At 38.9% G+C, this 16471-nt stretch overlaps 1 protein-coding gene across 1 annotated transcript in view; it reads right to left on the bottom strand.

The window, feature by feature from the left end:
* The window catches only part of LOC146004257 (putative E3 ubiquitin-protein ligase HECTD2), a 368014-nt gene extending 362762 nt beyond the window's left edge, over positions 1-5252 (bottom strand). Inside the window, exon 1 of the mRNA XM_083142946.1 lies at positions 5007-5252. Coding sequence (XP_082999072.1) covers positions 5007-5069 — 63 coding nt within the window. The 5' untranslated portion in view covers positions 5070-5252. The remainder of the gene's footprint in view (positions 1-5006) is intronic.
* Between the last annotated feature and the right edge of the window lie 11219 nt (positions 5253-16471).

The raw sequence follows: 16471 nt of genomic DNA, 5'->3' as shown, positions 1-16471 counted from the left end.
ATGTTCTGGTTGGTAGGTAAAGTCGCGACAGACCCCCGTATCGATTCAATTTCGGATTGGATGTTTTTGATGTCGTCGGATTTGAGTATTCGGTTGAGAGTTCTCTTCACGCTTTTCAGTTCCTGAGAGGTAGGCAGGGTGGCCACCGTGTTTTGGAGCGATTCCAAAGCTTTTTTCACCGCGTCCAACTCGGAGGCATCGGCAGCAGCACGTATGCCTTCTTGCAGTTGCGTTATGTCATCCTGGGTGGGGGTAGATTGTTGCAGGGTTTCCAACTTAGTCTGTATGTCGTCGATCAAGTGATGGAAATGAAACAACTCGGATTCTGCATTCAGATTTTCCAGTTTGGCGATTTGCTGTTGGACGTTGGCCAGTGTATCCCTGATGCCCGGCAGTTTGGTTTCCAGCTCATCGTGAACGTTCGCCAGATCATTTCTAATGACAGCAAGAGCATCCTCAATATGGGTTATGGTGCCTTGCAGCTTCCCGAAATCCTCGTAGGTCTCAAGTTGGACTTTGATGTTGGCCACGCTACGGGCAATGGCGTTCAGTTCGCTGGACGACGGTAGATTGTTGATAAAATCCTCCAGCGTTTGGAGTTTAGTTTTTACTTCGTTGATGGCCGCATGCAAAGCATCCGTTTGAAGCTCAGCCTTGATGCTTTCCAACGTAGGGATTTCGAAAGATTGAAACTGTTCGCGCAATTTAGCAATACTAGCGTTCACGCGATCGTAGTCGTCTTGAGTTTTAATGCTTTGGATGATAGTTTGCAGTTCGGTCTGGATGTTGCTTGTTTGATCCTGCAAGCGTTGTTTCAGCTGTTCAACGTCTGAGGTTTGCGTTTGTTGCAGCTTCAGAAGTTTGTTCTGCAGATTGCCCACACTCAGTGCCAGCTTGTCGAGATTGTCTATCGACGCGAGGTCGGTGTATTTTTGCAGCAGCGATTTTAGCTCTGCATCAATCTTGAGTACAGGGTCCAAGCACTGAGACTGCAAGCTGGCTATCTCGGACTGGAGGCTGGAGTTGAGCGTGGACTGGAGGGCCTGCAGATCGCTTCGCAGCTTTTTGACCCTGACGTCGAGCATGAGAAGCTCGTCGCCATGGTCGTCGTGTTTCGTATGGCCAAAAATATCGTTAGGCATTGTTATTTATTATAGGATAGCTAATTTTCATTTCTATGAAAAGAGGAATAAGTTTGTCGTAGTCGTCCAAGAGCTCTATGTACAGGCGATCGCCAGCAGATACATCGTACGTGGTGGTACTGTTCATCCTATCGTGTTTGATGCGATAGATGTTCTTGCCGGAGGAAATTTTGGCCTCTCCTTTATTCTCGGGATTCATGTCAAACTGCAGTTTGCCGGAGATGGGGAATTGGTAATAATTCAAGTTGTTGTTGAATATGTAGAAAATCTTGCCCACATCCTCGTCGTACTGGGTCAGGATGCTATTCAAGTGTATAATCAACAAACCGTTGAGTTTAGATAATAGGGAGGGTAACAGGTCCCAGCTCGCAGGTGGCGATGGTGCACTTTGGGCGGATACCTCCATAGCCTGCTTCCTGAAGCCAAACAGGTTCATAGGCATTGTTATTTTATTTTATATTTAGCGATTCGATTTCGAGCCTCAAATAATAATTCGAGCCTCGTCAATGCTGCCACTATTTGTAGGTTAGCTTAGCCTGTGAAAGATCATATAGTAGAATTTTTGTAGAGTGGGTAGGCAAATGTAAAAAAGAGCCATAGACCCCCCCCATAAAAGGCTACAGTAACACAGTGTTGCCAACTCTGTCCTCAAATACATCATAAGGCTACAGTGGGCCCACAGGCCAACTCTGTCTACGGCAGTGTTGCCAGACATAGGTGCATGGGCCCCTCAGGTCCTTTGATGAAAACAGTGAACCCAACTCTGTCATACGGCAGTGTTGCCAGATGTAAACAGAGCAATAGACCCCTCATAAAAAGCTACAGTGGGCCCACAGGCCAACTCTGTCTACGGCAGTGTTGCCAGATGTAAACAGGGCAGGACCCCTCAGGTCCTTTGATAAATACAGTAAACCCAACACTGTCTACGGCAGTGTTGCCAGATGTAAACAGGGCAATAAACCCCCCTTATAAAAGGCTACAGTGGGCCCACAGTGTTGCCAACTCTGTCTACGGCAGTGTTGCCAGACATAAAAAGCTACAGTGGGCCCACAGTGTTGCCAACTCTACCCTCAAATACATCATAAAAAACTTCAAAATATCAGTTGGTGAAATTTTCGTGGGGTGAGTTGGCAACACTGAGCCCCACATGATGATTCGAGCCCCAAATGAGGGCGCAGAACCGGGTATGGTGTACTACTAGTAAGGCTAATTGGGACTGGATCTACAGTTTAAAGTGGGATCCGAACCACTATGTGCCTCCACCGGGTATCAAACCCGTAACCCCTTGATTACAAGGCGACGACGCTACCACTGCGCCATCGGGGCGGCCCCTCTTTATGATTTGGATTGAAACAAGGGACAACGTGGACAGATTGTTATTTTTGTTCCACTGTAATGCGTGGCTATTTCTAGAAGAATAAAAGCATGCGTATATGCCGATGTGCCCTTCGCATTGGTCGGTAGCACATAGTGAGGGATTCTGAATTCCTAAATCACTATCCACCACAGTGAAATTGAACATTTCTCGTGACCAGGAAGGTTCTTTCAAATATAAAAGATAGTGTTAGATAGAAAAAGTTAGGTAGGTTACTTTTTGCACGATAAATTTCAAATCTTTTATTTCATCTGGAAATCAATTGAATAACATCGCCAGATTTCGGCACACCTGGTACTTGACTGTGACACGACAAATGTTGCCAGTACACTTCGTAATTTAAAAGAAAACAACATTGTTTTATGAATATGGCATAATCAATCCTATAAATTATCTGTAATGCACATAATTACTCCCACATCTTCTAATGTGCCTTTATTGCATGGTGCTACATGCACGGGGAACTTTACCTCTTTTTTTACATTTTATGCATAGAACGCATAAATATGTATCGTTCTTTTCTCAATTCGATAAATACCTATTCAGACCATGGACACACATCGAAAATTATTTCAAGCGACTCCATATCTGTCTTTTATTCATGTTTTTATTTCCTTCGTACAGCATATTTTTAACACCTTACAAGCTTTTATTCCATACTGAACCTTCATGCAGACAATTATTTTCGTGTTTAATGTTTATAGAATATCCATATAAATAAAGTTAATAACTAATACAAGGTTCATGTCTCTATCGTTTTTTGTACAAAAGTTAAGAACGTTCAAAGTCTCTGTTCCGTGACTTTTGGGTCACACTGTATATCTCGGAAATGTGACGTGATACACAAATTTTGAGACCTTATCTGAATTCCTAGCACAGAAATAAGTAACGAACACGTTACTTCATCCTGGATACAGAAAAAAAGTTGAAATTTGTTCCCTAGTGTTATAATCAGAAACACGGAGATCGAAATCAAAATGGAAAACCAACACTGTGACATGATTCCACCGAGTATCCAACCTTACGTCTTGTCCTTACTAGATCTATTTTGATTATGTAAGATCGATTTTTAACCTCTCTAGGTTAATCCCGATGATATGATTAATAATGAACTGTTGAATGATTGGATGAACAATATACAGGGTGTCTCAAATGTAATAACGCAAACTGACACAGGTGAAAGTATACGATAATAGAAGCAAGAAAGTCTCAGTAAACATGATTCTGCAAACGAGCCGTTTTCGAGATAATCGCGAACGTGTGATGACAAGCCGCCACTGACTTCATTGTTTGTAAACGTCGTCCTAGTTGGTAAAATGCTAATAATACAGTAAGGTTCCATTTTCACTACGCAGAACAACTGACGTGACTCCCACAGTATGATTAGACTGTGTACTGATTGTATCCATCCTTTTTTATTACAACGCCACCTCTCGTAAATGTTCTGTTTTGTAAACAAAGAGCAAACCTCTGATAGCGCAAGGAGTAAAGCACTCGATGTTTACAAAATGCAATCAATGACGGCTTGTAACCACACATTCGCACACATTATTATCATTTTACCAACTAGGACGACGTTTACAAACAATGAAGTCAGTGGCGGCTTGTAATCACACATTCGCGATTATCTCGAAAACGGCTTGTTTGCGGACCCATGTTTACTGAGACTTTTTTACTTCTATTATTGTGTACTTTCACCTGTGTCAGCTTGCGCCATTACTTATGAGACACCCTGTATTTATCCTGGGTTCAAAATCTACGCTCTGTCCCGGGTATCTCTGGAGCAGATGAACGAAAGGAATGTGACTCCAGAAGGTTAGACAAATGAACGCGTGAGAGGGGAAGTGATTGCATAGGGGACAAAATTCGAATGCAGCTAGCAGCTGTTTGTAACAGCACACACTGCTTTACTCCACCAACTCTCTTTCTCCCCTTCTCTACAGTTCTGCTTGGCGATGCTCCACAGACTTTCGATACCGTGTGTATGCAACTTAGCCTACAGGTGCGCTAGAAACAACCTCATAACAGAAGCCTGCAGCTTTATCCGCTCTGCCATCGGCGAACCATGCTCTCATGGGCACATATGGTTATTCTTGCTAGAATCCTTTAGATTAAATAATGTCAAAAGACAGTAAATCGAGAAGGTTGCATAAGTTGCAACTGCATGATTTGTATTTATGTCCAGATATTATTAGAATAATTAAATGAAGATGACTCATATGGGCAGGTCATGTGGCACGAATGGGAGAGGAGAGAAGAGTTTACAGGATTCTTGTTGGTAAACCTGATGGTAAGAGAACTGTAGGAAGGCCAAGACGAAGATGGAGGGATAACGTAGATGAACCTAAAGGAAATCGGTAAGAATGGAAAAGATTGGATTAATCTTGTCCAGGATAGGAAAGGATTGTGTTGTTGCAGCCATTCGGGTTTACGAATGCTAGAGAGTTAGTTAATTAGTTCAAAACATTTCAAATCAGAAGGGTACTTACGAAAAGGATAAACCTGGAACGAGAGCAGAAGATGTGGTGCCATGATGAAAAGAATCCGTCCATGGTAACTAGGAAAGGGATCAAAAGTCACTAAACCTTAGCTAATTTCCACACACACAGAACACATCACAGCATCGTGTAGAACACCAGATGTCACCATCATCGACCGAGTCGGACTGAAACTACCAGGCCGAAATGTCCACGCGCAGATATTTGAAGCTCCCCACTTCCGTCAGTCCTGATTTTTTCACTTCTCCAACTGCTGTCAATTCCTAGAGACCCTGTCACGACTTCTACGTTCGCTGCTGTTAAAGTCTTTCGCGAAAGTGCAGAAATGGCCGCGGCTCGATACGTATCTGCAGCGGAGCTTTCCCTCGGATAAAGTCTGTTTATCGAGCATCAAAGTAATAGTCGCTCAAACACGCCATCTATCTGGAGTTCAAGGACCCTGGCTCGCTCTATCTTTGCAAAGTCTCACGACATTTCTGAATACGTATAGATCTAGGCGTCGTTTCCGGGGAGGGAAGTAGGGGAGGGGGAAGCCGAAAGGGGTCGGAAGGCTTGCACTGCAGCACATATATAAAGTTTTATCTGTTTTCTGTAATGGGGAGAAGAAAATAAATGAGTTATGAGCGTGGATGTGTTTGTTTTCGGTAAGATTTTCATTCGACATATTTGATGCATATTTCTCTCCTTCTGTTTCGATTATTTCGCATCAAAAATCTACTTCCTGGGTTAATCAAAACGATAAAGATAAACGATGGATTGGTGAATATCTGTGGCTTGATATACGTACTTGAGCTCTTGCTATAAAGCTACTTTCTTCCCAGATAAAGCTAATTGGGACGACCTACAATTCAAAGCGAGATCGGAACCACAATATGTCTCCACAGGGTATCGAACCGGGAACCCCTTCATTACAAGAGGACAACTTTACTACTATACGACATTGCGGAAGCACACACACACACACATACACATACTGTACATGGATATACAGGGTGTATCATAAGTAGTAGCGCAAACTGATAGAGTGGAAAGTACACGATAATAAAAGCAAAAAAGTATCAGTAAACATGGGTCCGCAAACGAGCCGGTTATGAGATAATTGCGAATGTGTGGTTACAAGCCGCCACTGACTTCATTGTTTGTAAACGTCGTCCTAGTTGGTAAAATGCTAATAATGTGTACGAATGTGAGGTTAGAAGCCGTCACTGATTGCATTTTGTAAACACCGATTGCTTTACTCATTGCGCGTTCCAAGGTTTGCTCTTTGTTTACAAAACAGAACATTTGCAAGAGGTGGCGTTGTAATCAAACAGGATGGATACAATCAGTACAGAGAATTGTATATTCTTGTGACAAATTACGAAATGAACCTGGGGTGTTCGAAAGAATTCGAAACTCAATGCGGAATCGCGTACAGTATTGCACTCAGATGGAAGGACGACACTTTGAACACCTCCTTTAACAGGTACGAGTGTACAGTAATAGTAACATGTAATATTCAAACGTTTGTTAAAGTAAGTAGAATGTTCAATCAAAGCAAAGAGATCTCCAATGACTTTTCTTACTGTATTATTAGCATTTTACCAACTAGGACAACGTTTACAAACAATGAAGTCAGTGGCGGCTTGTAACCACACATTCGCAATTATCTCAAATATGGCTTGTTTGCGGACCCAAGTTTACTGAGACTTTTTTGCTTCTATTATCGTGTACTTTTTACTGTGTAGTTTGCGCTATTACTTATGATACACCCTGTGTACATAATAGTTAGAGACAACTTCCTACAAGATGGAGCAGTGGTAGCGTCGCCGCCTTGTAATCAAGGGGTTCCGGGTTCGATTCCCGGTGGAGGCACATAGTGGTTCGGATCCCACTTTAAACTGTAGGTTCAGTCCCGATTAGCCTTACTGTGCATAAAGTGGACTTAAAACAACAAATCCATCCAAAATCCATCCAACTTCCTACAATTTCGTACCACGAAAACTAAAGCAGTAGTTTTTCAATGTGTTTGCATACACACACACGCACACACACACACACACACACACACACACACAAAGACACATACATACATCTGTTTATGGCCCCCGTGGAGGAGTTGTTAGCACATCGCGCTACGCCTCAAGGAGCTCCGGGTTCGAATCTTGGCCTATGCATGGATATTTGTGAGTGTACATTCATCAACTTCATCACTTCATCCCCATCTTCTCAAATTAGCCAAAAGTGGCACAAGAAGCGAAGTAAAATAAAGCAAATCAGTCAATCAATAAATACAACTGTTTATAATTCATCCACTTCGTCACTATTATTAACGCTTAGAATATACAACGGGGCTTCCTGATGATTTAGTGGGATCCATGAGCATTACCTTGCACATTGTCCATCACCATGTTCGTGCACTTTATTTCACCAAATAAGAGCTTCAGGTATTTAAAGAAAACTCAAAACAAGCTGTTGACAACTTCTGCAACAGCTTACATAAAAAGCCATCGTTTAAAAACACATAGGATGCAAGAGAAAAATTAATGAAAAATAGTCATGGTCAACTTGCACGGTAATACTCAAGGATACCACTATACAACTCTTGTAATAAATAGGTTCTGAGTTCATCCATGGCAGAGGTACATTGCACAGTGGATTGGATCCCATTTTAAACTGTAGTTCAGTCACGATTAAAGCACAAAGCAGAACGCACTTTCTTAGAATAATCGAAATGCAGAGAAAGAAATAAACGCTATAGACACGTTCATATGTACTCGTATTTATTATGTGAATCTGCCATTTTCCAAAATGGATGCCCTTTTTATATTCTTCGAGGAAGAAAACATAGACATTGACTCCAACTTTTAAGGCTGGTTTACATTGGTCGAGGGAGCGGGAGAGTTACTGGCCTGTCTGCTCGACTCGGCCCTTCCCTGGCGAGTAGCTGTTTACACACTTTCTATTCGACTCTAGCGAAGTGGTAGAGTGGCTGCAGCTGTTTGGTACTCTTTAGACATAATGAATCCATCGACGTCATTGGCGAAACACACATTTTTCTTACGAGAAATAAAACCATCAATATAATAATGAACGAGGACATGTGTAGAAAGAAAACTAACTTCCTTAATTTTTCTATTGTAATTGTTCTTGGTTGTACATCGAACGTAAAATTCATTATTTTCAATTTTACTTCTTCTACGCCAAATACACCAAGTCCCATCTTCTGCACTTACGTTTTCATAGGCCCGTAGTTTCTTTTGATTTGTTCCTATAATCAACACAAATTCCATGGACACTCATAGTCACGGTAAAGTTCTACAAACTTTATGTTGTCGGACTTGGATCACCTCCTATTCATGGTTGTTGTTATTTTTTTTAATACAATTAATAAACAAACTCGCAACACTCTACCAAACACAGACTCTATACTCTCCTCAGAAAGCGTTTACATTGATCAAGTGGTCTATCGAGTTTATGCGTGAGTGAAAAAATCGATGGGGGAGGAAGCAACTCGGTCAAGTCGCTGTCCTCCTTGGACAGCCACTCGACTGTCCTGACTACTGGAGCGAGTACTGGCTCCAGTACTCTCCCCAGTTCATAACACGAGGAGAGTAGCTCGCTTTACCCTACTCGCTCCAGCTACTCTCCCGTCTACTCGACCAATGTATTGATTGATTGGTTTGCGTTATTTTACTTCGCTTTTTATGCCACTTTTGGCTAATTTGCGAAGATGGGGATGAGTGATGATATGATGACTTGATGAATGGACACTCACAAACATCCTTCGAACCCGGGACCCCTGTCGTTGTAGTGCGATGCGCTAACCACTCCGCCACGGGGGCCGGCTCGACCAATGTAAACGAGGCTTGACACTCTAGGCCAACTGGATCAAGAGATAAATCAGACTAATTTAGTAAACCTGCCACTTTGTAAAATGTGTCTAAAAACTGTAGCACCACAATCAAGATGTCTATCCAAGTTTATCTATTACTCATATGGGTCTGAAATAATGTGACTCTATTCCATCCTCACAAATAACAAGTATTTATTTCTTTTGTATTATGCATATGTTTATACATTAACAGGTAACCGCTTAGTTCAAGAACGCTATATTGTTGATTTAAATTGTTGATTTCGATTTTGTTTTTGTTTGGTTGGAAGATTGGTTAAGGATAAGAGAATAAGAAGGCCTTTTAAGCGACTGCAGAAATCACTAGAAGGATACATTTTCTTAGTATCTCCTTTGCACAGTCCAAAACAAGGTGCAACATTTTTAATTTTTGGATTTTTTAAATGAATTACATTCTAATGAAAAAGTCGATTCGCTTCTCAAGTATCAAGCTTAAATATCTACAATATAGAGTATACATGCATATGAATCGACATTACTATGCTGTTTTAGTGAGTTGTCTTCCACCGCCAGACGGCTCTGCTTGTTCTGAGTGTAGTAGCAATGGTAATAGATAATCCTTGGTAGTAGCCTTTTGGTTTATAAGCAAAGGAAAAATGTTTGTACTGGTTCGCACAAGTCAATGGGAAAAATGCTCAGTGTATCATCCTGTAATATATTATCCTTGGATTGGTGTTTACGTATGTCTTATGTTTGAAAATATGCAATTGAGTTTGTAACGGATTATTTAAAGTAAAATAATACCTGAAGAAGTATAAAGTGTGTGTTTTAATACTAGCAAGGTAACTAATACAATGTTATAGAAAACTCAGTAAGAACTATATGATCATGGTAATGTACAGTTGCAACAATAATCCGAAAAAAACCACTGCAACTAGAAAATTCTACTGGGATATGTGTTGGATCAAGTATTATATTATATCAGTTATCGTTCGCTTCTAACAATATTTTTACCACGATTACTGAGAATCCAAACCTAGGAGTACTGGTTGTTTAGTACGCAACGCTAACCTCTCTGGGTGTTGTCCTAATTGTGAACAATCCCAATTCCGAACAGTCCTAATTGCGAATACTTGCTGCCTGAACAGGAATGACCTCGAAGGGCTGTGTCCTAATTGCGAACACATTTTTTCTGCTCTGTGTCTTTGTAACGATTATTTTTAAAGGGACTCAGTTCAACAATCAGACTGGCCCATGATGTCTGTCAACCTGTAGTAGCACCATTTTGAATTCGAAAATTTCCTATGCCAGGATGATCTATGGGTTTTGTATAGTTTTGAACAACCTTTAAAAAGTTTTGAATCCGATTCAGTTTTTCGTAATAACGAATTCAAAAATGCTACTACAGGTTGACGCCTCAGTAGCACTTTCACCAAATTCAACGGAAACGATGCCATTTCGTAGTCTAGGTTATGTATCGTTTTGAACAACCTTCAGAAAGTTTTGAATCCGAAGGACAACTTCAAAAATTCAAATTCAAAAATGCTGCTATAGCAGCACTTGTTTTGAATTCGAAAAATTCCTATGCCAGGATGATCTATGGGTTTTGTATAGTTTTGAACAACCTTTAAAAAGTTTTGAATCCGATTCAGTTTTTCGTAATAACGAATTCAAAAATGCTACTACAGGTTGACGCCTCAGTAGCACTTTCACCAAATTCAACGGAAACGATGCCATTTCGTAGTCTAGGTTATGTATCGTTTTGAACAACCTTCAGAAAGTTTTGAATCCGAAGGACAACTTCAAAAATTCAAATTCAAAAATGCTGCTATAGCAGCACTTGTTTTGAATTCGAAAAATTCCTATGCCAGGATGATCTATGGGTTTTGTATAGTTTTGAACAACCTTTAAAAAGTTTTGAATCCGATTCAGTTTTTCGTAATAACGAATTCAAAAATGCTACTACAGGTTGACGCCTCAGTAGCACTTTCACCAAATTCAACGGAAACGATGCCATTTCGTAGTCTAGGTTATGTATCGTTTTGAACAACCTTCAGAAAGTTTTGAATCCGAAGGACAACTTCAAAAATTCAAATTCAAAAATGCTGCTATAGCAGCACTTGTTTTGAATTCGAAAAATTCCTATGCCAGGATGATCTATGGGTTTTGTATAGTTTTGAACAACCTTTAAAAAGTTTTGAATCCGATTCAGTTTTTCGTAATAACGAATTCAAAAATGCTACTACAGGTTGACCCCTCAGTAGCACTTTCACCAAATTCAACGGAAACGATGCCATTTCGTAGTCTAGGTTATGTATCGTTTTGAACAACCTTCAGAAAGTTTTGAATCCGAAGGACAACTTCAAAAATTCAAATTCAAAAATGCTGCTATAGCAGCACTTGTTTTGAATTCGAAAAATTCCTATGCCAGGATGATCTATGGGTTTTGTATAGTTTTGAACAACCTTTGAAAAGTTTTGAATCCGATTCAGTTTTTCGTAATAACGAATTCAAAAATGCTACTACAGGTTGACGCCTCAGTAGCACTTTCACCAAATTCAACGGAAACGATGCCATTTCGTAGTCTAGGTTATGTATCGTTTTGAACAACCTACAGAAAGTTTTGAATCCGAAGGACAACTTCAAAAATTCAAATTCAAAAATGCTGCTATAGCAGCACTTGTTTTGAATTCGAAAAATTCCTATGCCAGGATGATCTATGGGTTTTGTATAGCTTTGAACAACCTTTAAAAAGTTTTGAATCCGATTCAGTTTTTCGTAATAACGAATTCAAAAATGCTACTACAGGTTGACCCCTCAGTAGCACTTTCACCAAATTCAACGGAAACGATGCCATTTCGTAGTCTAGGTTATGTATCATTTTGAACAACCTTCAGAAAGTTTTGAATCCGAAGGACAACTTCAAAAATTCAAATTCAAAAATGCTGCTATAGCAGCACTTGTTTTGAATTCGAAAAATTCCTATGCCAGGATGATCTATGGATTTTGTATAGTTTTGAACAACCTTTGAAAAGTTTTGAATCCGATTCAGTTTTTCGTAATAACGAATTCAAAAATGCTACTACAGGTTGACGCCTCAGTAGCACTTTCACCAAATTCAACGGAAACGATGCCATTTCGTAGTCTAGGTTATGTATCGCTTTGAACAACCTTCAGAAAGTTTTGAATCCGAAGGACAACTTCAAAAATTCAAATTCAAAAATGCTGCTATAGCAGCACTTGTTTTGAATTCGAAAAATTCCTATGCCAGGATGATCTATGGGTTTTGTATAGTTTTGAACAACCTTTAAAAAGTTTTGAATCCGATTCAGTTTTTCGTAATAACGAATTCAAAAATGCTACTACAGGTTGACGCCTCAGTAGCACTTTCACCAATTTCAACGGAAACGATGCCATTTCGTAGTCTAGGTTATGTATCGTTTTGAACAACCTTCAGAAAGTTTTGAATCCGAAGGACAACTTCAAAAATTCAAATTCAAAAATGCTGCTATAGCAGCACTTGTTTTGAATTCGAAAATTTCCTATGCCAGGATGATCTATGGGTTTTGTATAGTTTTGAACAACCTTTAAAAAGTTTTGAATCCGATTCAGTTTTTCGTAATAACGAATTCAAAAATGCTACTACAGGTTGACGCCTCAGTAGCACTTTCACCAAATTCAACGGAAACGATGCCATTTCGTAGTCTAGGTTATGTATCGTTTTGAACAACCTTCAGAAAGTTTTGAATCCGAAGGACAACTTCAAAAATTCAAATTCAAAAATGCTGCTATAGCAGCACTTGTTTTGAATTCGAAAATTTCCTATGCCAGGATGATCTATGGGTTTTGTATAGTTTTGAACAACCTTTAAAAAGTTTTGAATCCGATTCAGTTTTTCGTAATAACGAATTCAAAAATGCTACTACAGGTTGACGCCTCAGTAGCACTTTCACCAAATTCAACGGAAACGATGCCATTTCGTAGTCTAGGTTATGTATCGTTTTGAACAACCTTCAGAAAGTTTTGAATCCGAAGGAGAACTTCAAAAATTCAAATTCAAAAATGCTACTATAGCAGCACTTGTTTTGAATTCGAAAAATTCCTATGCCAGGATGATCTATGGGTTTTGTATAGTTTTGAACAACCTTTAAAAAGTTTTGAATCCGATTCAGTTTTTCGTAATAACGAATTCAAAAATGCTACTACAGGTTGACGCCTCAGTAGCACTTTCACCAAATTCAACGGAAACGATGCCATTTCGTAGTCTAGGTTATGTATCGTTTTGAACAACATTCAGAAAGTTTTGAATCCGAAGGACAACTTCAAAAATTCAAATTCAAAAATGCTGCTATAGCAGCACTTGTTTTGAATTCGAAAAATTCCTATGCCAGGATGATCTATGGGTTTTGTATAGTTTTGAACAACCTTTAAAAAGTTTTGAATCCGATTCAGTTTTTCGTAATAACGAATTCAAAAATGCTACTACAGGTTGACGCCTCAGTAGCACTTTCACCAAATTCAACGGAAACGATGCCATTTCGTAGTCTAGGTTATGTATCGTTTTGAACAACCTTCAGAAAGTTTTGAATCCGAAGGACAACTTCAAAAATTCAAATTCAAAAATGCTGCTATAGCAGCACTTGTTTTGAATTCGAAAAATTCCTATGCCAGGATGATCTATGGGTTTTGTATAGTTTTGAACAACCTTTAAAAAGTTTTGAATCCGATTCAGTTTTTCGTAATAACGAATTCAAAAATGCTACTACAGGTTGACGCCTCAGTAGCACTTTCACCAAATTCAACGGAAACGATGCCATTTCGTAGTCTAGGTTATGTATCGTTTTGAACAACCTTCAGAAAGTTTTGAATCCGAAGGACAACTTCAAAAATTCAAATTCAAAAATGCTGCTATAGCAGCACTTGTTTTGAATTCGAAAAATTCCTATGCCAGGATGATCTATGGGTTTTGTATAGTTTTGAACAACCTTTAAAAAGTTTTGAATCCGATTCAGTTTTTCGTAATAACGAATTCAAAAATGCTACTACAGGTTGACCCCTCAGTAGCACTTTCACCAAATTCAACGGAAACGATGCCATTTCGTAGTCTAGGTTATGTATCGTTTTGAACAACCTTCAGAAAGTTTTGAATCCGAAGGACAACTTCAAAAATTCAAATTCAAAAATGCTGCTATAGCAGCACTTGTTTTGAATTCGAAAAATTCCTATGCCAGGATGATCTATGGGTTTTGTATAGTTTTGAACAACCTTTGAAAAGTTTTGAATCCGATTCAGTTTTTCGTAATAACGAATTCAAAAATGCTACTACAGGTTGACGCCTCAGTAGCACTTTCACCAAATTCAACGGAAACGATGCCATTTCGTAGTCTAGGTTATGTATCGTTTTGAACAACCTACAGAAAGTTTTGAATCCGAAGGACAACTTCAAAAATTCAAATTCAAAAATGCTGCTATAGCAGCACTTGTTTTGAATTCGAAAAATTCCTATGCCAGGATGATCTATGGGTTTTGTATAGCTTTGAACAACCTTTAAAAAGTTTTGAATCCGATTCAGTTTTTCGTAATAACGAATTCAAAAATGCTACTACAGGTTGACCCCTCAGTAGCACTTTCACCAAATTCAACGGAAACGATGCCATTTCGTAGTCTAGGTTATGTATCATTTTGAACAACCTTCAGAAAGTTTTGAATCCGAAGGACAACTTCAAAAATTCAAATTCAAAAATGCTACTATAGCAGCACTTGTTTTGAATTCGAAAAATTCCTATGCCAGGATGATCTATGGATTTTGTATAGTTTTGAACAACCTTTGAAAAGTTTTGAATCCGATTCAGTTTTTCGTAATAACGAATTCAAAAATGCTACTACAGGTTGACGCCTCAGTAGCACTTTCACCAAATTCAACGGAAACGATGCCATTTCGTAGTCTAGGTTATGTATCGCTTTGAACAACCTTCAGAAAGTTTTGAATCCGAAGGACAACTTCAAAAATTCAAATTCAAAAATGCTGCTATAGCAGCACTTGTTTTGAATTCGAAAAATTCCTATGCCAGGATGATCTATGGGTTTTGTATTGTTTTGAACAACCTTTAAAAAGTTTTGAATCCGATTCAGTTTTTCGTAATAACGAATTCAAAAATGCTACTACAGGTTGACGCCTCAGTAGCACTTTCACCAATTTCAACGGAAACGATGCCATTTCGTAGTCTAGGTTATGTATCGTTTTGAACAACCTTCAGAAAGTTTTGAATCCGAAGGACAACTTCAAAAATTCAAATTCAAAAATGCTGCTATAGCAGCACTTGTTTTGAATTCGAAAATTTCCTATGCCAGGATGATCTATGGGTTTTGTATAGTTTTGAACAACCTTTAAAAAGTTTTGAATCCGATTCAGTTTTTCGTAATAACGAATTCAAAAATGCTACTACAGGTTGACGCCTCAGTAGCACTTTCACCAAATTCAACGGAAACGATGCCATTTCGTAGTCTAGGTTATGTATCGTTTTGAACAACCTTCAGAAAGTTTTGAATCCGAAGGACAACTTCAAAAATTCAAATTCAAAAATGCTGCTATAGCAGCACTTGTTTTGAATTCGAAAATTTCCTATGCCAGGATGATCTATGGGTTTTGTATAGTTTTGAACAACCTTTAAAAAGTTTTGAATCCGATTCAGTTTTTCGTAATAACGAATTCAAAAATGCTACTACAGGTTGACGCCTCAGTAGCACTTTCACCAAATTCAACGGAAACGATGCCATTTCGTAGTCTAGGTTATGTATCGTTTTGAACAACCTTCAGAAAGTTTTGAATCCGAAGGACAACTTCAAAAATTCAAATTCAAAAATGCTACTATAGCAGCACTTGTTTTGAATTCGAAAAATTCCTATGCCAGGATGATCTATGGGTTTTGTATAGTTTTGAACAACCTTTAAAAAGTTTTGAATCCGATTCAGTTTTTCGTAATAACGAATTCAAAAATGCTACTACAGGTTGACGCCTCAGTAGCACTTTCACCAAATTCAACGGAAACGATGCCATTTCGTAGTCTAGGTTATGTATCGTTTTGAACAACCTTCAGAAAGTTTTGAATCCGAAGGACAACTTCAAAAATTCAAATTCAAAAATGCTACTATAGCAGCACTTGTTTTGAATTCGAAAAATTCCTATGCCAGGATGATCTATGGGTTTTGTATAGTTTTGAACAACCTTTAAAAAGTTTTGAATCCGATTCAGTTTTTCGTAATAACGAATTCAAAAAATGCTACTACAGGTTGACGCCTCAGTAGCACTTTCACCAAATTCAACGGAAACGATGCCATTTCGTAGTCTAGGTTATGTACCGTTTTGAACAACCTTCAGAAAGTTTTGAATCCGAAGGACAACTTCAAAAATTCAAATTCAAAAATGCTACTATAGCAGCACTTGTTTTGAATTCGACAAATTCCTATGCCAGGATGATCTATGGGTTTTGTATAGTTTTGAACAACCTTTAAAAAGTTTTGAATCCGATTCAGTTTTTCGTAATAACGAATTCAAAAATGCTACTACAGGTTGACGCCTCAGTAGCACTTTCACCAAATTCAACGGAAACGATGCCATTTCGTG

This window comes from Lepisma saccharinum, chromosome 21, assembly GCF_977018435.1.
Source record: "Lepisma saccharinum chromosome 21, izLepSacc3.1, whole genome shotgun sequence".
Lineage (NCBI taxonomy): Eukaryota > Metazoa > Arthropoda > Insecta > Zygentoma > Lepismatidae > Lepisma > Lepisma saccharinum.
This window is presented reverse-complemented; position numbering and strand designations above follow the sequence as displayed.